General features: G+C 41.8%; 2 protein-coding genes across 6 annotated transcripts in view; one reads left to right on the top strand and one right to left on the bottom strand.

Annotated features, from left to right (window-relative positions):
• Positions 1–298: 298 nt before the first annotated feature.
• On the top strand, positions 299–22,786 carry LOC108115791 (cation-independent mannose-6-phosphate receptor). Of its 5 annotated transcripts, none has more exons than XM_017227364.2 (18): positions 299–367; positions 712–785; positions 866–949; positions 2,044–2,254; positions 2,314–2,477; positions 2,598–2,881; positions 2,938–3,085; positions 3,143–3,264; positions 3,334–3,446; positions 8,398–8,852; positions 8,990–9,103; positions 15,533–15,679; positions 16,051–16,230; positions 16,292–16,418; positions 18,094–18,161; positions 21,202–21,493; positions 21,568–21,698; positions 21,873–22,786. In XM_017227364.2, the coding sequence occupies exons 2-18, from the start codon at positions 729–731 to the stop codon at positions 21,951–21,953; spliced, it is 2,778 nt and encodes a 925-aa protein (XP_017082853.2). In that variant the 5' UTR covers positions 299–367; positions 712–728; the 3' UTR covers positions 21,954–22,786. The 5 variants fall into 5 exon arrangements, with proteins under 5 accessions (XP_017082853.2, XP_017082854.2, XP_017082855.2 ...); XM_017227365.2 differs by having other exon boundaries at positions 300–344; XM_017227366.2 differs by having other exon boundaries at positions 316–785; positions 21,568–21,683.
• The window catches only part of LOC108115790 (protein toll), a 44,845-nt gene continuing 41,470 nt past the window's right edge, over positions 22,783–26,157 (bottom strand). The window contains exon 4 of the mRNA XM_017227362.2: positions 22,783–26,157. Coding sequence (XP_017082851.2) covers positions 24,084–26,157 — 2,074 coding nt within the window. The 3' untranslated portion in view covers positions 22,783–24,083.

Genomic DNA, 26,157 nt, shown 5'->3' with positions numbered 1-26,157 from the left:
TGTTTACACACTGTCAGATTAAGCCGCTGCCATTCACAAGTTAACGTGAGTATTAGCGGTAAACTTTTATTTGAATTGTTTTCATTGTGAAAGATATTTATTTCTTTTACGCCTATTATATGCTTAATGTTACAAAGATATAAAAACAGGTATTCAAGGTAAGTCTATTGCATACATTCACCATTTGATTATGTAGTATACGTAGACTTTGTGTATTTGAAAGCGCAACAGCTGCTCGTCCAGTGTTACCATATTGCTACATCGCTTACTTCTTCTCGGCCCATACTATTCGCTTGTAAACGTAAAATAACAGTTCCAATTGGTACTGTTGTGTTTTTGGCCAGGTAACTAAGCCGCGAATAAAAAGGTATATTTAGTGTAATAATAGCCATTTCTCCATTGTTCACGTGCGGCATAATTCCTTTCGTGCAATTGAGTCACCGGGCATTGTTTATTCGGTGTACTGCACGTAGAAAAAAATTTCCATCGGATCATCGTTGAAAAATCGAAGCAGAGAGCCAATTGGAATTGCAATAACAACTTGGCTCTCTCTCAAAATAAACAGTTAACTTGTGATAAGGGAAATCAAATTGCTTTGTGCGCGAAACAAAAGTGATAATCTTAAAGGGGAATTACTAACAAACAGTTATAAGCAAAGTGCAGACGGTTTCCAGTGCGCTTGACTCATTTTGTGTAAAATAAATATTTCAGAGCCTGCAGGTGACAAAATGCGTTGCAGTTTGCAAAAGGACTGCGCAGCTCCCACGCAGGAAAAATTTCGTCAGGTGGGTGCATACATTTCCATTATACTGAGAAAAATATTAATTTTAAATTTAATATGTACATGTATTTTAAATTTCTGCAGATGCGTTGCCAAATTCTGTTTACACTGTTTTTAGTGTTGTTTTGCTGCGGCGAATGTTTTGCCGTTGACGCAAATGATCAGCTGGTAAGTGGGCGGTGTTCAGTGGGTGGGTGGTAAGTGAGCGGTGGGTGGTGTGTTGCAAGTTTTCCGTGGTGCAGCTTGTGGGTGGCATGTGAGCGGTGAGTAGGTGTCAAGTGGGCGGTATGTTGGTTGCAAGTGAGTCGTGGGCGGCGAGCGGCCTTTGGGTGGCAAGTGAGCGGTGGGAGTTTTATTTCAAGTTTATCTGCTTGTTGCCACTGCGCACTTGTTGCCTTTTGGCCGAGACCTCGAATTTGGCTTTCCAGTTGCAAGTTTTCCAGTCGCTTATCGCATCCAGTCTTTGTTAGAAGTCATTTAACTTGGCCAATAATCAATCTACAGTCATAAAGGAGCCATAGAAGTTAGCAGAAGTGTTTTGACAAGAATTAAAATTTATGTTAAATATCTTCATAAAAAAATATCTAATTTAATTTTGGTAATTTCACAATCTAGGTAAGCAGTGCATAGCGCCTTGTTATATTTTTTCGTTTGAAAAAACTTAATTATTCCAAAACACATAAAATGTATCTTTCTTCATTAGAAAAGTAATACGCATTTGGGTTTGGTTCTTAGATTGCAATTAATATATTGAAAAAATATATAGTTTTTCGAGATGGAAATTACCGCTGGGTACACATTTTCCCAAATTTGTTCATATTACTTTTATATAAGTCAGCTTGAAATGCTAAATAACATAAAAGTTGAATTCCTCATAAAAAAATGTTCTATTTCATGAAGGAAATAGTTTTTAACCAAGGACGTATTATAACCTAATAGTGTTGAATTAGAAAGAAAGGTTTTGGTGAATAAATTTACAGGATACACATTTTTTCCAAGAAGTTTTCAGAAGTGACCTTGAATTTCATAGAGAGACATATACAGAATTTACGTTAATCTCTTAAATATAAAGTGTTCGTTAATGATAATAATTTACTTATTAAACTACAATATTACTAGAACCTTAAATTTAACATTTTAAATTGATAAACATAAAAAAAAGTAAAAAATATAAAACAAAAATTCTATGTCCAAAAATTTAAAAAGAATAAAATTGGACAACTTTTTGGCTTACCCTATAACTTTTAATCCATTTTCCTTAGAAATTTTCTACCCCAGGATGTAAGATTAAGGAGCCCATCTATGGCAGCACCTTCGACTTCAATGGCCTTCTCTCGGATCTGGCTCATGTGGTGAAAAGCGTTGATGGCGAAAAATTCGAGTTTAACGTATGCGGCAATCTCTCCAGAACCTGCAACGGCGAAAAAAATGTGGCAGCTTGCCTTAAAAAACAGGGGAAGGAGTATGTGATAGGTAAGTTAATTCTAAGCACATTTTTAAAGCAATCCCCTTAAGATTCTTTTAAATCTTAGGTCGCCAACATGAGTTGTTTTACAACCATGGTAAAATGTATTTCGAGTATAAAAGCGGTGCAAAATGCGAAAATGGCACCGACAGCAATCCCAACTATCAGCTCCATGTGATGCTCAGCTGTGACTATACTTTGGATGCCCAGCCGATACATATAACGCCTTATGTAAGGATTAGTAATTATACTTTTTTCTGTCTTTAAAATATTAAGAAAATCTCTTGAAACTGGCGGGTTTCTTAAAGCTATGACCATAAGTTTTGAAGTATCCTTCTTAATTTCCTCTAGGCCAACAATGCCTGTTCTTTTTACATCAACTATGAGACTCCACTGGCCTGCCTTCCCATACCCGATGCGCTGCAATCGAATAGTTGTAGTGTGCGGGACACAAAAACGAATGGCACCTTTGACCTTATGCCGCTCAGTGATAGTAACTACCGAACCAGCAATCGACAGAACGCCTTCTTCCTGATCAATGTATGTAAGCCGGTGCTCTACGGAGAAAATAGCATGTGTCCACCAGGGAGCAGCATTTGTCTGTATAGTCCCAATGCTACTAACTCTACAGAACGGTGGGTAAACTTTTGACTTATATTGTTAAAATATTAGTCAAACTTTTTCCCCCTAGATTTATCAATTTTGGAAATGTACAATCTCAGCCGGTGGTGGAGAACGGACAGCTTTTGCTCAGGCATGAGTCACCAACACCGTGTGCGAAGAACTCTAGCGCCAACTACACCAGCGTGATTTACTTCAGCTGTGACAAGTTTATAAGGGTGAGTATCTTAGGTATCTTAAGAATATTAATAATTTTAGTTATAATGTCATTTAAGAATGCGCATCCGGAGTTCGCGGGTCTGGGAGCCGATTCCTGTACCTACCAGTTCAACTTTGTCACTCCTCTGGCCTGTAACGATCTTGATCCCTGCACAGCATATACTTCTACCAATGAGCTGTAGGTGGTCCCCATCATTTAATACTGTAATAAGTATTTAACTTTAAGTCCTGCTTTTTCTCTTCTTAGGCTGGACCTGAGTTCGCTTAGCTTAAAGCCGGCCCACACTTTGATGAAGGACGGCAAGAACTATACAATTGCAGTGTGCTCCCATGCTGGGCAGCCCTGCCAGGAAAATGGCGGTAAGTCGACCATTTGCGCACTTAAATATTAATATAGAATTTAAGTGCTGAAGCACAACTTATTTGCCATAAAAGAGTCGTAATTAAAACGGGCGTTCTGGGCTCAAAGTTAGAGTAGAGTATAGCCTGCTTAAGCTTTAAACCCTTTTCGATTCGAGGACTCTTGTTGTGCGGGATTAATGATTTTTTATTGCTCTTCCGCTCGAGTGGCCCTCATGGCCATAATCGTCTTGGTAACCAACCGGAGAGGAATGCTGGAAAAAATGGTAAGGGTCCGGTCAAGTGTTGACCATTTCATCCGGTTTCCATTAAAGCGCACACGAGTGGCTATTTGTAGGCCCCTCTACATATGTCCATACACATTCGCCCGCACTCGTGTGTTGGCCGTTGTAAAAGCCAGGGTATGATGATAATGATTTAGATCTGTGATGTGGTCCGTCATATATTTACATAATTTACGAGTCTGCCTGTGGGTTGGTCAGAACGTTCTCCTAACTGGTTATCCTTTGGCTCCACGTGAAAATTCAATTTACATTTTTTGACGTCAGTAATAAGTTTAACGTAGTAGACGCCCTTGTAATGCTCTTCTATTTATTTTTGTAAGCGTTGAGTTTCATTAATAAAAGGTGAGGTTAAAAAATGTTGGTTTAAATTTCAAAATATTCAAATTATCAATTAATGGCTTTTTCTGTGAAAATGTAATATTATATTTTTTAAGGCAAACAAAAATGCCCTATTGTTCGAAAAAAATAAAATTAACCCGAAAGGCTATAAAGTTAAACAAAAAATGGCATAACAAGTTATCAATTTGCTTGTCAGTGTTTTTTTCCGGGAACTTTTAAAATTGAATATTCTTTTTATCATTCCTTTCAAAAGCAGATGCAAATATCAAATTATTAAAAATCCTCGTCAAGAAACCTTTATAAACTTTGAAATTTAATTCAGATGTTTAAATTTTTAAAGCTAAATGCAGTCTTTTTCTATTTTTTCCCCAAAATAAAAGCTTAAAAATCAGCATATAGTTTACTCTGCCCGTCCAGAGCATAATCTTATGCTATATAGCATATAATGCCAACATATCCGCAGCTTTGATATTTTTCTATTTATGTGCTTTATATGCGCTGCATCAACATAGGGGACGGTTGGCCATGGCAAATAACAACTTTTCCTGATGTGGGCTGTTGGCAAGTGAAACGTGTCTCGTATTTGGTATCTGGTATATGGTATCCATGGAGCAGCAGCTCAAGCAGAGCCAGGATGTGTATCTGGGTGTTCGCTTTGGGTGTCCTGCATTCGTAGTTGACTGCAGACGCATATCCGTTGGCGTGTCCTTTTCGGTTGGTTGGCTCTCTCTCTCGCGAATAACGCGGCTCACACAGACCCTCAGCTACATATATATGTATGTATATAGTATGTATGCAGAGATATCATGGCCCACTGCTGGGCCTAAACAAATAAATAAGTGTGTGCTCCCTTTTGCCAAACTGATGTCCAGGCCATGAGGCAGAGACCTACATGAAATTTTCATTTGTTAGGCAAATAGCAGACCCACACACATGCGCGAAAGTGGGGAGCAGGACATGCTAGCGCTTTTGTAAACAAGCTGGCGCTTTATTACACTGAGAAAAAGGTATTGAAATTTGAAGGATGTATAATTCTTGAGACTTGTTTTAGTATAAATAGTCAGGAAACACTTAAGGCTTAACAACAATAAAAGTTGAAGTTCATATTAACTTAAGAAAAATTTATGGAAATCTAATTTTTAAGCTTAGAAATAAGAATCCCTTTTCCAGTGTACACACACTGCGTTAAAAGTTCGCTATTTGGCGCCCAGCTGACACTGGCAGACGGCATATTGTAGCCACCCCATCTCATCCTCCGGATGGGGCATTAAAATCTCCTGGTTTGCATAGCTGAATTCAATATTTGAAGGCATTTGGCAGGGGCTTGGCCCTGGCCCGTTCTCTGACTGCAAGTGAGTTATGGCCACGCCCCACGTTCAGCTATCAAATCCCCCTCAAAAAACCGCCCATATAAAATCCCGCCTCCCCAACTGCTGCTGTTAATTGCTTATGCAGCATGCGTTTCCCTGTCATTTTGTGTAATTTTCATTTGCGTTTTCGTTCTGCATTTTATATTTATTTATGGCGGGCCCCGGCAAATTGCATTTTTGGATACAGCTTGGGCGGGGGGATACGTATGGCCATACGTATTGCAGCATGTGATATGATCAGGCAGGCCTCATTTAATTGCACCTTGTCAAAATAATTGCCTAAGCAAATTTAGTTCGGTTTACTGTTTATAAAGAGCTTTATTATTGGTTTTATTTGAAAATTGCAGTTCATAAAAGAGTGATTTTAGATGATATTCGGTCGTATTAAACATTTTAGCGCAGTTATTAACAATAATAAAAGAATTAATTGACATTTGGGGAAATTTGGCAAATTTTGTACAACTTATATAACGTTAAATTATTGAGTTTTTTCTTAAAGAAAGCCTGTTTTTAATCTTATCTTATTTTTAGCTTAGAACGACACTTCCTTTTAATTTTCAGACTAGTTTATTTTTCAGTTTGTGTTTGGTTTTTGTTGTCTTTGGATAATAACATTTGCATTAGTTTACATAAGATAATCTTAACATATTTTGAGCAAATCTGGAGAATATCAAATTCCAATGGCACAGCACTTTTGTGCTTGTTGTTTTTCTTGAGCTGCTGCTGCTTTGTTTATAATTTCAATTTGCTGTTTTTATTGTTTTTCGTATTTTACTCCTTTTTATGTGGAGCTCCGACAACCCCAGCTTTTCTTGGTTATTTGTGTTGGCTCTGCTGTTGCTGCTGGCGGGCAAATTCAATTTGGCCCGAACTGGACAAAAACCGAACCTTCTCCTTCTCCTGCTCTCGCCAGCCGTAACTAACACTTGCCGGCAGCTGTTTGGCCTGGATGCGCCATCTAAAGTGGCATCAGGCAGCTACTAAATCGTTTATATTTGTTTTTCTCGCTTCTGCCGGGTTTTTGCCACCCCTTCGCTGCCAACTGCTGCTGCTGCTGGTCAATGTTTTTCGGGATACTTTTGGCCCTTTGCCTCCGATGTTTTCTTATTGAAATTCAATTTGCCCGGGGTTTTCTTAACCATTTACAGGCCCCCCTGGTTTTTGGACCGAAAATATTTTGCGGCATACCGTTGCCACTCTCGCCTTATCAATGCCACAAAGTCAGCTCCTTATATTTAACCCTACTCAGCAATAGGCGGAATTTAAACAATGTTTTGTTTCATGACCGCAATGCGAGGCCCAAGGCTGCTTTGAACCGAGATTGCATTGGGATTCAATTTACGAGGGTTGTATTGCTGTGTTTGTGACCAGGTCAATCTCGTTGGATAATCTTGACAAGGAAATGATTTCCACCCAAGGTGTATGTACAAGAATACATCATGGGCTGAGTTGTCCGGATGCCAGGCACAGCTGCGGTCGAAATAATAGTTCAAATGAGTTTAAAAATAAGTTTGGAGCTCTGAAAGTTGGTGAAAGGTGACATCTGAATTAGTTGTATATCCTTTAAACTGCATATTTCTAATTTAAAACATATTTTTAAGAACCATTTTAAAGGTGAATATTCTGCTCTGAGTCCGACTGTACAATCAAGTCCTTAGAGGACGTCTTCTGTTCTTCTCAGTTTTTGTGGTCTGCTAAATTCAATTGCATGCTTCCACAGGACACCAGCAAGTCCTGTTTCGAACATATATGCTTACTCCAGTGGAGTGTACAGACCGTACATACTCTTACATATATTGTCACGCAGCCCCACAATGTCATTTATCAATTTAGTTGACAGTCGATTTCTTTTTCGATTTGCCAAAAGCCACCTCAATTGGTCTTTTTCTCTTCCTTTTTTTTGGTATTTTCTCGTTGTTGGTCATGGCTCTTGATCCTGCATGTGTGTGTGGATATTTGTCCGATGTCTGCAATAAAGTATAAAAATATAGAAGGAGTAGAGAAGGATGGAGCAGCGATGTGAAGGGGTCTGAAATTACCATACTCTAGTCAAATCACAATCACAATGCTGTCTGCTCTAGGGCGCTCAATCAAAATCCGGCAAATGTGAGTGACATTGCTCAAAATTGTTGGGTTGCAAGTGAAATGGAAGATTGAAAAGGGAAGAGCCAAAAACGACAACTGCAGGGCAAAGTGGAGATTCTGTTTATTTCCATAAAATTGAGTTGTCAGGACGCTTTTAGCTCTCCAAACAACTTAATGTTATATTTAGCCAATTAAATCTCAAAATTTGGAAAAGCAAGGCCTTTGAATCGATTCATGTTTCCTCTACATTTATGCATAGAGGTATTGATGCGTGCCTGTTGTCCTTGGATTTTGATGCCACTAGACAACACTAGATGTTCCTGGCAGGAGGCGGCTCTAAAAGCATTCCAGTTGCTTGAACATTCTCGTAGATGGGGCCTAGCAAGAAAAAACCTCCTTGCAAGTTGACAAACAACGAGAACAATTAATTTCGCCTTTGATGTCCAGTTGGTTCTACTGCCGCTTCCTGTTATCCCTATTCCTAACGACTAACGCCTAGCGACTAACGCTTCATTTGCAGGAGGTAAAAGACCTGCCCTTAAAAGAGCACTATGGAAAATGATTTTACTATACAAGAAAAGGATCTTTTTGTAATAACAATATCTCACATTTGGAAAGCTTATATTAAGAAATCTCTTTAGAGACTGTTTTAACTAGAACATATTTTTTAAGTCTAGGGAAAAGCATACAGAAATTCTACAAAATTTTGTGCAGTGTAGTTAGGGAATATTTTTTTCGTCTAGGATTTGCCGGCTATGCTCGTGTTTTGTTTGCCTTTGAGATGGTCTCTGTTTTTCTTTTTGACTTTTTGGAACTTGGCGTTTGGCCGTAGAACACTCAATTGATCTGCCCGTGCTTTCCGTTCACTTGCAGGCGCCTGTTACAAGGAGAATTCCACAACCATCAGCCTGGGCAACTCGAACTCCCAGCTGCGATTCAATCAGACCGGTTCGCTGTATTTGCTGTACGAGGATGGTGCCGAATGTTCCACAGCAGCGGGCATCAAGCGCTGGTCGACGAAAATCGAGTTTGTCTGTGCGAACAATGCCACGAAGGACAATGGAGCCAACGCTGCTGGTGGTAGCGATTCTTTGAAAATAATTGAGGACTCCAATTGTCAGCTGTTGATCCAATATCAGACGCCGCTTGCCTGCCGGGAGCCGATTAAATGCAAGGCCACCATCTACGTGGACCACACGACGGATGGTCTGGGCAGCAGCGGTGACGAGCTGATCGACCTAACGCCATTGATTAGCGCCAGCGACAACTATGAGGCAAAAGTGGACCTGCCGGCCAGCATGGAGAACCTGGTGCCCAAGACAACTAAGGTGAGCTCGTTTGTAGTCCCTGATTTCCCATAGGCAAAAAGCCCAAAAACCAGACCGTAATTTGCTGGCTTTTGTCTTTGCCACTCAACTCAACCCGACTCCATACCATTCCGTTTCGCCCTCTTATTTCTTCGCAGTTCTTTTTGAATGTGTGCCGTCCATTAGTGCCCAAATACCAATTAGGCTGTGCCGGCGGATCTGCTGCCTGCATGGCCAAAGTGACGGCCGCCGGCGCCCCCGAGGAGGAGCGTGTAAGTACCATCTGAAAATCCATATGCATACATACATATACAGCTGCGGGCAAGATATTAGGTTGGAAGTATAGGAGTTTTTACTCTTCTTAATATTTTTGCATATTTTATATTTTCAAGACTGAAATGATAAGAACTATGAAAAATTATTAAATGCTAATACTAAAATGATTTAATAATCAATTATTTATTAAAATTAATTATTTATTTATCGAATATAAGTTGACTATGAGTTCTCTTAAGGTTTTTTATGGCAAATTATGAAATCAATTTTATTAAGCTCATATTATCTTGACCAGTGGTGTATATGCCTACTACAAAATGCCACAAAGGGTGGGTGTGTTGGCCACGTGAAAGAAAGCCGCTTATGTGCTTAAAACTCTTTCCATGCACATAACCTATGAGTGGACGGACGCCCAGGGAAACGCTCGTAATTTAAGTCCTTCTCTCTTTTCGTATTTCCACCTCATAAACGCCTCAATATGGTCGTGGCCTTTTGGTCAAATGCCCAAAATTGTGGCGCCATTCATGCATTAAATATGCAGCAATCTAATTGCTAAGCTTCGGCCACATCCCACCAGCAAAAAAAGGAACCTCTCGCCCATCTCAGCATCCTTAGGACCCCAAGGGACTGACCAGTGGATTTGGTTGCTTCATTAAGAAGAACCTCGTACTGGGGGACTGGGGATTCGTAGTCGAGCTCACACTGTCTGCCGTTGACAGCGGCCAAAAGTTGTTTAATGCCAAAAATCTCCTCGCTGAGCATGTGGCCAGTGGGTCAGTCCAGCAACTGTCCAACTCTCTGTGGGGTTTTCGGTGGCTAAATACTTAAGCCCACAAAAGTATGCAATGAAATTTGCTTGAAATGAGATTTCTGCCAGGACCACAAAATGGTCAAAAAAACGCTGCTGCTATCCCTAATGCCCGACGTCGGCTACAATCTTTGCAAATGAATGAGATAATTGGAGAGGATTTGCTTGAAATCAATAATTCATTCATCTAACCATTCCACATATCCGAGAAAATGGGTCTATCACAGATTTAATCTGAGTTTTCATTATATTAGTTTGAAAACCAAAAGAATACATTTATTTCAATACAATTTGGAAGGGATTCTAAGGGAATATTGTATTTAAAGATCTTCTTATTTATGGGTAGAATTCATATATTTTAAATTTACTTCTTGTTTGCGTGCCATCTCGATTATGTGGCCTTCGCGGCTTTCAGCAGCTTGAGTTTCGGCTTAGTGCCAGCCAGGTTGACTTTGTTGTGAAAGTTGGATGAATTATAGGGCTCCCCGCGAAGTTTCCCCGCCAACCGCACTCGCCCCACTTCAATCAGCACAATAATTGCATGCGACAATGGATGCATGCCAAGGGGGAGGCAATCGCTCTTTCTAGTGTATTTTCCGTATGCCAGGCCCAAAATGTCGACCTCTCGCGCCACCAGGAGCGAACCCTTTCCTTTCCGACCCCGCATTCTGGCACCTTCCGGCTCTAACTTTTATCACAAGCTGCACAAATTTCCCGGGAGCAAAAACATTGTTCAAGCTGCTAAAAAATAAGCACGTACGCGTTGGAAATGGCAATGCGCTGGAGTTGGTAGTGGAAAGTAGGGATAGGAGGCAGTTAAGTTGCTGGGAAGGCAGTGCTGTGGTCACAAGGGGTTCTTAGGGTCCTAAGACCCTTCTCTATGGGGAAAACATGTTTTAATTACTTGAGACCACTAATAATCTTTGGCTAACCGTCTTGAATATTAATTTCTTTTTATGTAAAGTTATCATACCTTTGAACTATGTCCCTGAAGCAATTATTTTGAAGTGGTTTAAATAAAAGAGAAACATTAGAGAAACTAATTTTAATATGATAACAACATTTTCCGAACCCCTGCTAAAAAATATTGGTGGAGCCTCTGGTCTAAATGGCAGTAGGGGGCCGGAGTTTTGTGGCTGGCAGCACGCGAGTGAAATATGTGAACATAACGTAAGGTCAGTCAACGTAACGTCGCGCTACGTAACGAAACGGAACGGAAGGAAATGGCAAAATGCGGCTTGGGGGGTAAAATATCTGTAAAAACAGCTTTTAGCGGCCAGCAGCATCCATGTGTGCATGTATCTGTGTGTGTGTGTGTGTGTGTGTAGGGGGGAGGGCAGTCGAGGGGGTGTGCCTACCGGCGACGTGCTCTGTAAAGCATTTCCGTTAGCGGGGTTGATTGGGCGGATGGGCAGATGGGCTTTTCTATATGGCTCCAAGTGGGTGGCGGCTTAAAGTGCCATCGGCTTTGTTTTCATGCTGCTGGCCTAGAAATAACGCAGTCATGGCAAATATATTTTTATAAAAATTCTATTGCTTTATTTTTGTTTCCTCCATTTACTGTATAAAGCAATAGATCACAGGAAAAAAAGTAATGAAGCTGAAAAGTTATTTATTTATTAAAAAAATATTATTTTGAAATATTTTTACTGACCAACATTTTCAGATTTCGGCTTTTTTAATATGTTCAAAGGTATCTTATTTATTTTAATCAAAATTAAAGTTTTGAAGCCACCTTTTTCGTATTGACTTACAAAGTCCAGTGTATGCAGAAAAGTATATAAAATGCATATAAATTGCCTAATCGATAAGCAAAGGTCGAAGGACAACAAAAATGTGCAAAGTACTACAAGAACCGATCCCAAAAATGTTTCACTAATAATGCAAATTGTTTATTTTAATATTCTTTTTTCTGTGTACCTTTTGGTACCTCCATCCCTGTTTACATTTTGCGCCACGTTTTGCATTTTGAAAATGCTTCGTTTCCAGAGCATTTCGTGTGCGGAAACGGAAATGTGCTGCTCGTAGCTGCTGACGCGCACTTGAACGTACCCCAATCCCCAAGTTCCCCACCCTGATTGGTGTCCTAGCTCCTTCTCCTGCTGTTCTGCTGCCTCCAGCTGCCCCGCAGCCACGCCCACTCATTGGCAGTTGTCGAACGTTGTCGCCTGCATTGGCATCTTGGCATCTCCCCAACTTCCCAGTACCCCTTCAGCCGTTATCGCATGCACATATTTTAATGTGCTGCCATTGCATATCCCCAGGCTAACAGCTACAATGGAAAGAAGCATTGCTAAATCCCAAGGGGAATTCCATTAACCCACTATGTACACAAGTCACCGATAAGTAACACAATAGAGAATAAAAAATATTGAAAAAGAGACTTAAGGCAAAAGGGTAGTAAGAATGGAACTTTAGTAGTTATTTTAGTTCTTTGCCTAAAGTCACCAAAATTTTAGATATTTATGAGAAAATAATATTTTCCACCAACTTTACAGGAGGCTTACTGAGTAAATACTAGTTTTAAAATTCTTACATCATCGAGTTTTCTTAATACAAAACTAGAAGATCTTTTAGCGTAAAATCATTAGTGACATCTCGCATAATCAACTCTATGTTTCAAATCTTCTCATCGTGTTTACTTTGAATCACTAAAATTGTCTTTAGGGGGTTAAGGGATGGCACTCCAGACATTTGTCGCCTGGTTCGCTTGACTTAAAGGAAACCCGGATCAGCGACACGTTTGATTTTTTGCTGGGAATTTCGTCTTGGATTGCTGCGAGTGCGAGTCAATTCATTGGCATGCAGGGACTCCATTGTCAACTCAATGGGGGCGTTTGACTTGTGCCAGTGCAAATTTGGCAACGTTCATGTGACTGGAATGGCAATTGGTCCCCCACTTCCCAATTTCCCAATCCAGCACTTCACCATTCCCCTTGGCCATTACCCTCTCCAACTTGCGGTGGGTGCATCTCCATTTGCATTTGCATTTGCACTTCCGACAATAACCACAAAATCGTCAAAATGGCTGCCGATGGGGGTCTTCGCCCCATCAAATCGGATTAATAATGAAATTGATCAAATTGTTGTGCAAACAGCTGAATGCCTTGCCAGCAGCAGCAGCTGAACAATGCGGGGAATAACTCGTCCTGCCTTGTCCTTCGTCCTTCAGCTCCCATTGTGCTTATTGTTATCCCAGTTATTGTCCTGTCCCTCAATGTCATGCCTCCTTCCTACCATTGTTGTTGTAGTTCCATGGATTCCTGTGAGTTTCAGTCTCGACCCGGCTATAATGTCAATGCGACCGCAGGCCAGTTGAACCGCCCACTAGACCGTCCTTTGGTCCTCCGGGTTCCTTGTCCGCTGGCATGTTTCTAGTGAATCGCTGAACTTGCGGAAATCTTTATTGCTTTTCAACTCAAGCATGGCCTTGTCCTTTTTTTCTTCGATTTAAGATGGAAAAAAACTGTATATACGAGTTTATACATCGGGAGATATGCATTTGATTCTATTAATTTATACTGACCAGCTTTAATTTATGATGTTCTTAACTTCTTTGAAATAAATCTAAAAATATTCTGTTTTATTAGGAAAACCTTACCTTCTTCGTACCACATTTTAGATTAAATCAAATCAGATTGGAACACAATTCCTCAAATCCCTTTCTTACTCACCCCTATTATTTCTCCCCATTGTCTTCTTTGACCACTCACTTCTAAATTCAATCCAAGTAAGAAAAGAAAACAATCTCTTCGCAATCCAAAATACATATAAGTTAAGGGCTAAGAACTTGGCCACTAATTAGAAGCAGCTACCTAAATAAATGTCGTGTCCTGAAATCCTTTTGAGAATCCAAAACAGTTCTTTTAATCTTCTACAGCTTTCTCGTTTCTGTGCAGCGCATTAAAGTTTTCGATTTGTTTCCCTGGCTGAGCCAAAGATTTTCCAACAATCAAGTCAAGATTTTCTTCTTGTTTTCCTGTCCCTTGTTGTGAGCTTGGCCTTGCCTTAGCCCTTGTCCTTTGTGTGTGTGTGTTTTGGGTTGTTTTTTTTTTTTTGTGCAACTCATTTATTTGTATCTGCAAACAATTAAGTTACTTTCTGTCTGGCCGGGCAGTCGTCGCTGGCATTTCCTTTTTTCTCTGTTATCCTTGAGAGGAAAGTTTTGCGAAACTTAAAAAAAATAATCACAAATATCCAGGCGCACGCACACTGGCAAACGGAAACATACAGAGAAGTTACTCGCTTGTTCAAATGCGATAAGAAAGTTTTTCAATAAATTTTGCACAGCAAGCTACTGGGAAAACTTACTGCCGAGCAGAACTGCTGCCTGCGTTTTAAGTCGGTAAGCTGGCGCCGACAAAGTCCCCTCGATTTGCCCTATTTCCCCTGGAATATCCTTTAGATCAGCTCACAGCATCCATACCCCCATCCATGCTAATGAGGATGCCTGACTGAAGGTCAGGAGGCCAGGATACCCATTCCTATCACAATCTCGTTGTGTATTTGCTGATGGCGCATTAGCTGCGATTTTGATTTTCAAATGGATTTTCAAAGGAGAGAAGAGCAGGAAACTGGCCAGTGAAACGGGCAGCAATAAATAATAGAGCAAACTGCTAAAACATCGCCTGAGCTGCATACGAAATGAGATCGGAGCCAAGAGCTTGGCACTGGAAAGTCCTGCTCCTAATACGTTTAAGATGAGACGACAACATGTGCAACGCTTGCCGCCATCGACCTTGTTGACCCGAGCATAAATCTTGTGCCACTCGAACGCCAATGCACTTGCCTCTTGCGCCTGACCCCCGTATTGCCCATTTTCCAAGTCCTAGTATCCCTGCTTTTTGCGCATTAAGCTCACGTCGTTGGCCGGCTAGTTGGATAGCTGGCAGCGTTTAAGCTGCCTGATTGCCAATAGCAGCAGTTAGCGAGCTCCAACGATGAGGGCAGCAACAGCTGCACAGGCGACAAGCAGGTCGAATATCTGAAAAATATTTGCTGTTTGGAAATATTCTATAAAATATTAATATGAGTATTAATATTTCCAAAGTTTATCTAATCAAAAATAAGTTTTAACGATAATGGTTTTGAATAAAAACATTCTCATTTTGTAGATATTTATTACTATCTTTTAAACTTTTGCTTGGGAAGTTATAAATCTTTTTTATTATTTAATATTTTTAAATATACAAAACAGATTCTTTAATCGGGTATCGGGTATCTTCTAAAAGTGCTTTTCATATCATATATATTTTCAATAGAAAATCAGTTTAGTTCCTGCTAGTCGAGTGTTCTATGCCATTGAACTATCCATTAAATTGTCGTTTGTGCTTACTCGGACCAGCATGTCCTGCATGCCAGTTATCATCGCATCGATGTGCCGGCCACTCCACTCTGAGTCCGGCTGATACGATGTTGGTTGGCCTGGACACCGACGACAACGATAGCAACAAGCAGAAATAGCCAGAAGTGGAGTGGGCGACACAGAGACGTGTGCGTGGCTCAGACAGGGATTTCGAGTTATTTGCCGCAATCTCAGACATAAAGTTAAACATTTCGCTTTCGCCGAGGTTGATTTAAGCCCCCCTTTTCACCACCACATTTTCCTCGTCCACAGAGCATGGGTTTCCCGCTGGTGTCACTGTCGCAAAGGAATCGCACCTTCGCCGAGTTGCTGTACTTGAAGGGAGACCCCTGTCCTACAGATAACACCACGGACCTCTCCACGCGCATCCTTTTCAACTGCAATATGCGTGCAGGTCGGGTAAGTACACTGCTAAAAACTATTCTGGATCACATGGCCTGATAAATTAGATTATGAAAAATAAAGTGAATTTTAAATTGTTTAGTAACTCGTAGGTTCAAAAGAGAAAGTTAAAAATAATTAAATATGCACCAGAAAAAAGTCAGGATATTTTTGAAAAGCACATTTTTAAGTGTAGTTCTTTACGAAAATCGTCACACCAAGGACCTTTGCAAAAGGAGTCGCCATTTTGCAAGGCTTTCTGCGGACAGCTTTGAGTGGTTGGGTTGGAGCACAGATATGCGATTATTTCATGGCCACTGGACCCATTTCTGGTGCAAATTGCTTGCATGCCCCTAATGGCTGTCCGTCCCTTCTCTTCTACCATTTAGGGACAACCCGTGTTGCGTTCGATTGAGGACTGTGCCTACAGTTTCGAGTGGGAGACCAATGTCTTTTGCCCGCCGCACGAGTGCACCTTTAGTCCGGACACCTGCGACCTGGTGCATGACGAGCTGCAACGGAGTTTCAACTTCAAGAGTGCACCGTTTACCAAGGATGGCAAGATTGAGGTGAGTTGCACTGAAAATGGTTGTTGAACGAGATAGCTAAATTGCATTTTTCCGCCCTCAGATTGACTACAATGCCACTAAGATGTCAGTAGACATTTGCGGAGAGCATCGCAAGGCGATGACGGACTATTCACAGGCTTTGGTCAACATATTCTTCACACACGAGTCGCCTAATTGCGGCAGAGAAGGTGAGTGTGTGTCCTTTTGCAGTCCGGCTAATTCGATTTACATAACCCGTCGCTTTCCACCGGCTGAAGGTTCAAGGAGCAGGAGAGCCTGAGTTGTCGCTAGTCGCTTGTCGCTTCCGTTTCCGGTTCCGCTTCCCTTTCCGCTAGCGCAACACGCGCGCATTGCCGCCATTTTGTTTGCCTTCTTTATCTGGCTTTCCGTTCGCCTTTTTTTTTTTGGTTCTTGTTGCTTTTGTTTTTGGTATGCTTTCGGGTGTTTTGTGTGAAAACGGAGGAATCGCATTAGATTTGGCGTACAGCCCAATGCACTTTCCTTGCCGGCACTTCTTGCACCGCCACACCATTTGGATCCTGCCGGCATTTTATCGCGTCATTTTTGTCGCTGGCACTCGTATTTTTTTCATAGCGGCGCCGTTCTAGCAACTGCGACATTTTCGGGCACTTGTCGTGGCTTTTTTTTTGAGTAGTTTGCTTTTTAACTAAGATTCTTTTTGTCCGTCTGCAAGTAAAGTGCTTGAAATTATACAACAACAAGAAATTATACAAAAAATATCTAGCAAACGAAAAAACTGTCTACGAGATAATGCGGTAAAATAATCTTGCTGCACTTGGGAAAATCTCTCTTTTTCTCTGGAGCTTTTCCTGTTTTTTCTATACATTGCTTTTTATGTTTTTTTTTTTTTGTTTGATGTGATACTACTGCATGAATATTTAATGCATGCAGAGAGCAGACAGTCGTGGCAGAATGGTAGATGGGTGTTTTATTTTTTGGGGGCCAGGAGTGGAGGCTTAAGAGGCAAACGGCTTCCTCTGACGAGATTTCTCCACAGCCACCGGGTTTAGCCGCCTTATATTTGCACAATGATTTTTATTCGAGCCATTGCATGGCACTTAAAACTTTGCCATTAAAACAAAAAGTTTTTATTTTGACAAATAAAACTGACGACGATTTAATTATGACACATCTCCATTGTCTTCAGCCCTGGCCGTAAAATGGAATTATTTTAAAACTCTGTGCGGCACACAAACTGTTTCGCCATTGTGGGACGACAATGCGCAATCTGCAAACGATCAGACAATTTTAATATGCCCAGTGACAGGCGTTAGCAGATACCAGAAATGTGTGTGTGGGTGTGGGTGATGAAGCTGGTGGAAGGAAGATGAGACCTTGGCCTGCCCAAATCCCAACGAGTTGTAGATTTTGTGTGGCTTTGTGACCGGAGCTGGTGGCTTTGATTACCCCGCTCCAGACACAGAAATATACGCATTTTGGGCTGAGCATTTGACCGAGAATAACAGTAGCAGCCTGAATTCCAGGACAACCAACAGCCGAAGCTGGCTGGAGCTGTGTTGTCGTCTGTGGTGATAATTATTTTTGGCTTTTATGCGATAACTTTGCGGTGTCCAGGCCCAATCCACTTTGCCTAACCCCCTTGTGCTGTATCATTTGAAATTTTGATAAGGATACTGTGTGCGAGGATGCCAGCCTTTGTCTGGGCCATTAAAGTGAAAAGCCTGGCTTTCGGGGCTGTCTCTGCTCTACTCCTGTTACTCATGCTACTGCTGGTTTTTGTATGCTTTTATTAGGGTTAAGATTGTTTTGAATGTGGGTTCATTGGAACTAATTAAAGTGCTCTCGAAACTAATGCCCCTATTATGTTTACTCTGCTTACAGGCACGATGAATGTCCAGATCCGGCTGATATGCAGCAACCAGACGGAGAGCAGCAGCACCATTTCGAGTGTAAGTACAAAGTATTGTATGTATCCTCTTACCTGAATCAGTAAACAACGCATCTGGTTCTTATTCTTGGCTCCACGAAGGATTACAAAAAGCGTAGCATGCTTTTCAGCGCCCTGCAAAATGCGCATCAAAGAAAAAACACAGCGGGAATGGCAACTGTAGGGTTATTCTGCATGTTTTTTTTTTATTTATGTGCCCTAACTGGGTGTTATATAGGTTTCTTAGGGATATATGTATAATTTATACAGTCAATAATCAGACCGTTTCAGGCCGTTTTATTCCCATACATTAGTAAATTCAGATTTTATTGGTTGCTTTTAAATATCTTTAAAACATTTCAGACTTGGCTTTTATGTGAAATGTTAGCCAGCTTAACAGCAAGGGTATGCAAATTCCGACTACCTGAAATTATTCCCCTCAGCCTTTATACCTTCTGGTTGTTTTGTGAATGCGAACAAGAAATCTTCGCAGTTGGTGGGTCCGTTCTCAAAGTCTCGCCACAAGGCACAGAGCTTGGGCTTCAAAGCGAAAATGTAGGAAATATGTGTGCGGAAAAGGGCAACAAGGGACTAACTGACGCAGCAGGACCGCCACCTTGGAATGATGGTGGTGGTGGTTTTGGGCGGTGACTTAGCCAGTGGGTGGTTGAGGGTTCAGGGGGTCAGAAGATGCTGAGGAGCTAAAGGAACTGAGAAGCTCGGAGCTCGGAGTGCGGCAGGTGTCCTTTGTTATGCTTACCACTTGGCAATCGGCTTTGCCTGTGCATCTTTCTCTTTTTCAGCCCTTTTCAACAGTGGCTGTGTCCTTTGTCTTTTCATATTTTCTGTTTTTGCGGTTCGCTTTGCATTTCTTGCTTCTTGTCTAATACCCTCACCTGCTCTTAGCTGCTGGTTGGAGCTTTTGTTTCCCGGGTTCATTCGTGTCGCCCAAGTCTTTGTTGTCATCAAGGGATGCAGGTGCTGGCCCCATTTCGGATCAGATGTAGAGATATGCATGCATTGTTCAGGGTTGACCCCTTCATCTATTGACCAGGTGACCCTTGGACTTTGGTTGTGGTATTAGCCAGAAATTGCCATGCCAGCAGGCAGTCGTGGTAGTGGGTAGAGGGAAATTGAATTACATACCAGCCTTTTATGCTGCACCTACAGAGCGAGAGAAAGAGAGAAAGTGCATGTGTGTGTAATAATATAATTAAGTTGCATTTGCCTGCAGCACTTTGACTAATGACCAAGGGTTCTACTTTGTTGTGGCTTCTCCAGGAGGCAGAATCATTAGCATACATTGCAGCCAGCTGCCCGACTCTCTTTAAGCTAATTAATAATTGTTTGTTTTGCTTGGGCGACAATTAACCGCAGGTTGCTGAAATATTTCCCAAGTACAATGCTTCGTAATTAGTAGTGGCCCAGGTCCAATTGCATTAACTTGCTGCCAGAAAAACGTTTTGCAATTAGTGCTTGAGGTTGATGCACTCCCTACTACCACACACCTACTCCTCCTATAAAATGCCAAAAGCACTCGACGACCATCAGCCAACCGCATTGAGGTCCATTACGCAAAAATTACGCCACGGGAAACGCTGGTGATTGAAAATATTTGCCGGTCCATTTTCTAAATCGATAGTTTTATGTTTTACCCATCCAGACAGCAGGTCCCGTTTTGGTGTCCTGTTTGGCTTCGATTTTGCATTTGTGGCACCAGGCAATTGACCCAAATTTAAAGCGGCTGCAAGCTGTTTGCCACCTCCGACAAACGTTTCCAAATGCCGTCGCCATTGGGTTGCTATGTCACAGATGCGGGTTGCGGCCTCTGACCCCCCTTAGTTCACATCCCAAATTTTGTATCCCACATGGCAAATGCCACCCCCACCACCCCGCTTTAACCGACTGTCGTCTGCCAACAATCGAATCGAACCCACTGCCTGCGAGCTTGGCTTGCCACTTGTGTGTGTGCCTGTACATATGTATTATCCGATGATGTTAATTGCTTGACACGCTCTCTGGGATCTTTAATATTTCCAATTCGTAGGTTCATACCCAGGCAGCTAATACATCGGAATATTTCAGCTGACTCAACAGGTTAAGTCGAACAAGATGTTCTGGTCAGCTTGGCAGGCAAGTTGAAATGGGGGAAATGAGTTTCAGCTTATCGCTGGAGGAACCCAAAACGCTTTAATCCTTTAACTGCAAAGCGGAAAATAGCACTCGGCTGTGCACTTAAAAAATTATTGAGTTTTAAAAAAAAAAACAATTTTATATTAAGACTATTTTTTTACATCTTGGAAAGCCGAAAAATTCCAGTTTCCAAGAATAAAATACAAGACATACCTTTTGTATAAAAACTTCTTGATTAAATAGCATATCATGCTTTTTCCAAGTGTATGTGTGCATTTATAGTAAACTATATATATATACACAGAACGAAGGACAACTTTTGGGTAGCAACAAAAAGGATCTGTGTACAAGGTTCCTGGTACTGCTACTGGCAGCGACGTTGTTGGAAAATTAGCGATTCAATGAAATGGGATTTTAAATGGCTGCAAACTTTTTAATGCGTTGCCCCCTTTTCCGCCATTCCGTCCTTTCGTCCTTGTCCCATGGATCCGAACCACCCACTCCTCGCGGACATGTTCGTGTCTGGTGCGGCGCCTCGCCGTGACGGGAAAGTTTGTGCCAGCTCGCCAGCCAGTGAGCGTTTTTGCCTCGCCACTTGCAGTTGCCAGTTGCAGTTGTGCCGCAAAAGTTTTTAAATTATGCGCACATTTGCTGTTTCATTTTGCAGTCGCTGGTCGCGCCGGAAATGGTCTTTGGGTGAAAGTGTTACAAGCGCACAGAACACAGCACAAGGGTTTCTTTTTTGCTCGGCGGCAGGATGCCGGAAACAAGCTGCAAGCAGTTGTTGCGCCACGAATTTGTGCCTGGGTCCACTCGTATTTTACTTGGAATTTATGCCCCCCGTTCCCATATCAATTTATTTATTTATTTTTGCCCAGCCAGCCCTTAATGAAGAAAGTTTCTAATTACACGAATCCGTTTACTTGCAGGACCAGCAATGCAATTTGCTTTATGTGCAACGAACGCCGAGCATCTGTGAGTTCCTGTCCCTTGGTGCAGCCCAGCAGGATGCTCAAGGCGGTGGATCTACCAGCTCCTCGAGCAGTACCAGTACCAGCAGCAGCACCTCCACAACCACCACCACCACCACCACTACCACCAGCACTACTACTCCGGCATCGCCAGCGGGTAAGCCAACCAAGGCGGCCACGTCGACAACGACAACAACAGTTGGTCCCGATCCGGCAGCTACTCCCATCGGGCCAACGGCCTCCGTGGGCAGTAAGTGCAGCTGGTCCAAATGACTCTCCCCTTAATCCGTCACTTATCCGGTCATGTTTTCTCCTCATTTCCAGCCATCCTGGCGGCCATCCTGTCGGTGACCTTCTGTGTAACGTGCCTGGGCCTGTTTGCCTTTTCGCCAGCGCGAAGGCAGCGTGTCCGCCGCCTTTTCCGGCGCAGCAACTCCGCGGTGAGATATTCTCGGGTAGGTAGGTCGTTCATAAGCTTTTAATTTGGATTTTTAGACTACGCTTTAATGTATTTCTTTCATGTTTAAAAAAAGTTTTTTTGATTAAACCATTTCTGGTTGATTTTATAAAGTCGATAGTTTACTTTCTTGCAATCTAAAGAGATCATTTTTTGTTTGCTCTCCTTTCAGGTCCAGTCCAATGAGGAAGCCAACCTGCTGTTAGAGCCCAATGGAGAGTTCACTGAGAGCGATGATGACATGCTGCTTTAGGGGGGTGCAGAGCAAACCAAGTCGTCGTCGGACGCCTTATTAGCCATTAGCATGGGGCTGGGGGAAATGGTGTCGGAACGGAAATAGGGGTAGCTAGTTAAAGACACGAAAGATCCCAAAGTGAGTAATATAGAACACCAAAGACATAACTGAAAACTGAAACTGATTGTGAGCTAAGAAAAACTAAAAAGAAAAAAACAAAAAGGGAAAACTAAAGAAAGTAATGATAAGATGGGGGCGAACTGCTGATATAAAATTGTACAATACGCGTAGGCTACAACGACGACTTACAGAAACCAATTAACGGAACCATATATATACACACATTATATATTTTATATACCCTTCGTATGTAAAGGAAACTCCCGAACCTAACCCGTACCTATAGCTATAGATAAATGCGGCCTGCATTCGCCAGAGAATTGCCAAGGACAATTGCTTAAAACGTACATAATTTTCGCTAAAGGCTCGCAATATGTAACCAAATATAGCGCGGCAGCTTTTATCCTTCCATTAACTATATGTGATTTCATATTTTAACAATTTTAAAACAAAAGTGCAGCTTTTGTGCAATTTTTATGGTATTCCTTTTGAACCGATTTGTATTTTATTCTAAGCCAATATGTTCTTTATTTAATGTTCGTTTCGTCTCTTCTGTTGTTTTAGTTTAGTAAGGCAAGCCATATTAAAAAACGGCTAAATGTACAATTTTAAATGTATACATAAATAATAAAATCAAAAAGGAAATATATATACATGAACCAATTTCTTTGTACTAACTTACCTTTTCAATAGACTTAACAGTGATAAATAAATAACTCGAATTGAATAAATTTTTAAAATATATTTTATTTGCGTTGTATGTGTTTTCCATATACAATTAGATTTAATTTACTCATATATATGCATTACAGAGTAGATGAGTGTGTCTGCATAAATTTGTAGGTACCTTAGGTATTACATATCAGAGATAATCTATAGCTTAGACGATATACACATACTTTAGCTTAATTACATTTACGTATCATAGACGATATATTCTGTTTTCATATGAGTGAGGAGGCGCTAACCTAATTGTTTTGGTAAATGACATGTGATAATGTGTGTGTGTGTAGTCGGTTGAATTATGTAATCGCTTCTTATGTACTTATTTATATAGCGTCATTTAAATGGGCGTGAGATTACAATTGATATTCGTGTTAGTTGTGAGTAGGAAATCTGGTGCGTTACGTTCTCGTTTCGGAAAAGTACAGAAATTCTTATTCAGCTTATGTACAGAGTGGGCGGGGGCAGGGTGTCGGTGTTGTTATGCAATCGAATATGAATCCTTGGGTTCTACATATCTAGCATACATACATATACATACAAAGAAGGCAATTTGTTTTTCATTTCGTCTGATTTTGCTATGTTTGTTCACACTTACAGAGTCTAAACTACTATTTGGATACGTCATATGTGTATTGCAAGTGGTTTTTTTTACTTAGTGGTAGGTAGATTGAGTTTTAACAAATAATAAGTAGTTGGTAGTTCGAAATAAAGCTCGATGTGTTCAAAATTCAGATTCCCAATATTGATTTGAGATTCCATTCAAAGGTAAAAAAAATATAAATAAAAGTGGTCATTTCAAAGGTTGTTTTAGCATTTTGAGCTACTCTCAGTTTTGCATGCGGCAGCCTAAAGTAATCTTAATGTACAAATAATTACTAAATAAATGAGATTTTTATGTCTACAAGAGTCTGCACAGGATCTAGGCTAAGCTTACATATAACACTTAAAACAGAGTGATGTGGTAAAACTAGCTTGTGTGTTCCTTTCCGTCCATCCTCGAACTAATATTTTCTTTTTCATTTTTTCTTCAACAAAGGCCACATGAAATATTGAAATTTGAAATTTTCATTAACTTTTCCTTAGAGCTCCTACAAGCGCAAGATAATTAAACCTAGGAAGGGACGTTTCTAACTTGACCAAACACGAGGAAATCGATAATATTCTCTAGACTTTTTACATTCAGCTGGGTGCTTTCACCACCTAGTTACTCAGTGGCAGTGGTTTACGGGGGCTTCTTTCTCTTTAACGGAACAATAGCTCATCGTCGGGATCGAACTGGAATAGCTCCGCCTTCTCCCAGTCCTATACGTCGCTCTGTTTGGCGTTTGTGTTGATGATGAAGGCGCCGTTGATGTGGCCATTACCGTGCGACTTGCCATTAGGTGTGTACAGATTTGTCAGTCCGTTCTTGCCATTGGCAATCATTATGGCCGGATGCGGGGTAACGCCATTTAGCTGCGCCACCAGCGGATTCTTGGTGGCTTCTGCGGGTGGCGTTGTCAGCGGCGGTGTCACCGGTGACGGTTTTATAAGCTCCAACTTGTCGTCCGTGGAACCTTTCAGTGCTGTCTTAATCAGGGCACCATTGCCAATATTTCCGACACGTCTGCGGTGGGGCAGCGCGAATCGCAGCTTATCCCAGAACCACGGATCACCCCACTTCAGGTAGGTGTTCATCTTCAGATAGGCCTTCAGCTCTTCGTCCAGCTTCTCCACATCACCGATATCTGAGTAGATGATCACAATAATTCGGGATCGTCCCTCGTTCAGTGCCGATCTATGTGCCGCCCTGAATTCCAGACGTGCCCATTCCGATTTGATGAAGTTCTGGCTAAGCACAATGATGGTACGTCTTGAATCCGCCACAGAACGCATGATATTCTCCGGAATGTGTCCACCGACCAGCCAGTCACGTTCATGCACACAGAGCTGGAATTTCTGAGGACCATGCTCCAATTGTGGCACCAAATAGTCCTCAATGAAGCTCTGATCCTTGTGCGAGTACGAGATAAAGGCGTCGAACTTTTTATCCTTATCCAGATCCTCCTCCGTGACAAGCCACAGGAGCCATTCGTGAGCATACAACCAGATCTTGATCTCTGTCTGGTATTTGTAGTACAAAGCCGCCGTGAAACCAGCCAAAAGACCAGCCAAAGAAATCACCACTGCCAGGGCTATGAATACACCTCTCTCCTCGGGGCAAATGTCATTTGTCGACAGTTCCGCCATTTGGGTGGGCATCTCGGCGTTCATGCACATCATTTCATTGCGATCCGCTATACGCTCAAAGTTATCCTGGGTAAACAGAAGCAGAGACTTGGCGGTACAGTCACACATCCACGGATTTCCAGACAACCTTATCGATCGCCATTTCATGGTGCGATTGAGGAAGCCCAGCACAGTGGCGTTAAGCGTTTGCAGTTGATTCTGGCTAACATCCAGATGCATGAGGTTCGGAGGCAGTTGCTCCACATCTATGTGGGTAAGATTATTGCCAGCAAGATGCAGACTAGTTACATTCTCATAACCAGGCGTATGGGCAGAAGGCAGCCTGAGCAGAGTGTTGTTCTCCAGGTGAAGCTCCATTAAGCTCATATTCGGATACAGTTTGGGCAATCGAGGAACATGGGTTAGGTTGCCACTGTTGCACTTTACTACCTGTGCCTTGTCGAAGGTTCGAACCCAGCACGTACAGCCAATTGGACACTTTCTTTCCCGTGGATCCTCCGAGGTGTCCATGGGACAGATCAACTGCTGCGGTTTCAACTGTCGGACGGAAACGCCCATTAAATCGTTTGGCGAGCTGCAAGTCAGTCGGTCTGTGCGCAACTTTAAGTTCTTGGCGTATTCTGGCATATGGCTTCCCCTTATTACCTGGACAAACCAGACGATCAAACAGTCGCAGACCAGCGGATTATCGTTGAGATCAATATGAACCAGACTCGTACTTGCGTCCTTTCCCAAATCTACGTTCTCGGGCAGGTCGATTCTTCTTATTTTGTTATGCGTCATGTTGACGTGCACTCTATTCCTAGACAGGAATTGCATATCCTTGTAGCCCAACCAGCTTATATTATTGTAACTCAAGTCCAGATCCCTCAGCTGGGTCAGCACAAACATCCAGTCATGGTAGACGAATATGATCGAGTTGTTGCGCAGATTGAGGGTCACTAGACCGGTCATGTAAGAGAATGGGGAGTAGCGATCAATCTTGTAACCGTTAGCCAGCAAAGGTTGTTCCAAGTCTATAACATTGTGATCCAAATGAAGATGCCGCAGTCCAGAAGTGCCAACAAAGGCTGTGTCGTCGATGGTGCGTATACGATTTCTGCTCATGGTAAGGGTCACTAGTTTACCCAGGCGGCTAAACAAATCG

Source organism: Drosophila eugracilis, unplaced genomic scaffold, assembly GCF_018153835.1.
Source record: "Drosophila eugracilis isolate 14026-0451.02 unplaced genomic scaffold, ASM1815383v1 contig_367, whole genome shotgun sequence".
Classification (NCBI taxonomy): Eukaryota; Metazoa; Arthropoda; class Insecta; order Diptera; family Drosophilidae; genus Drosophila; species Drosophila eugracilis.
This window is presented reverse-complemented; position numbering and strand designations above follow the sequence as displayed.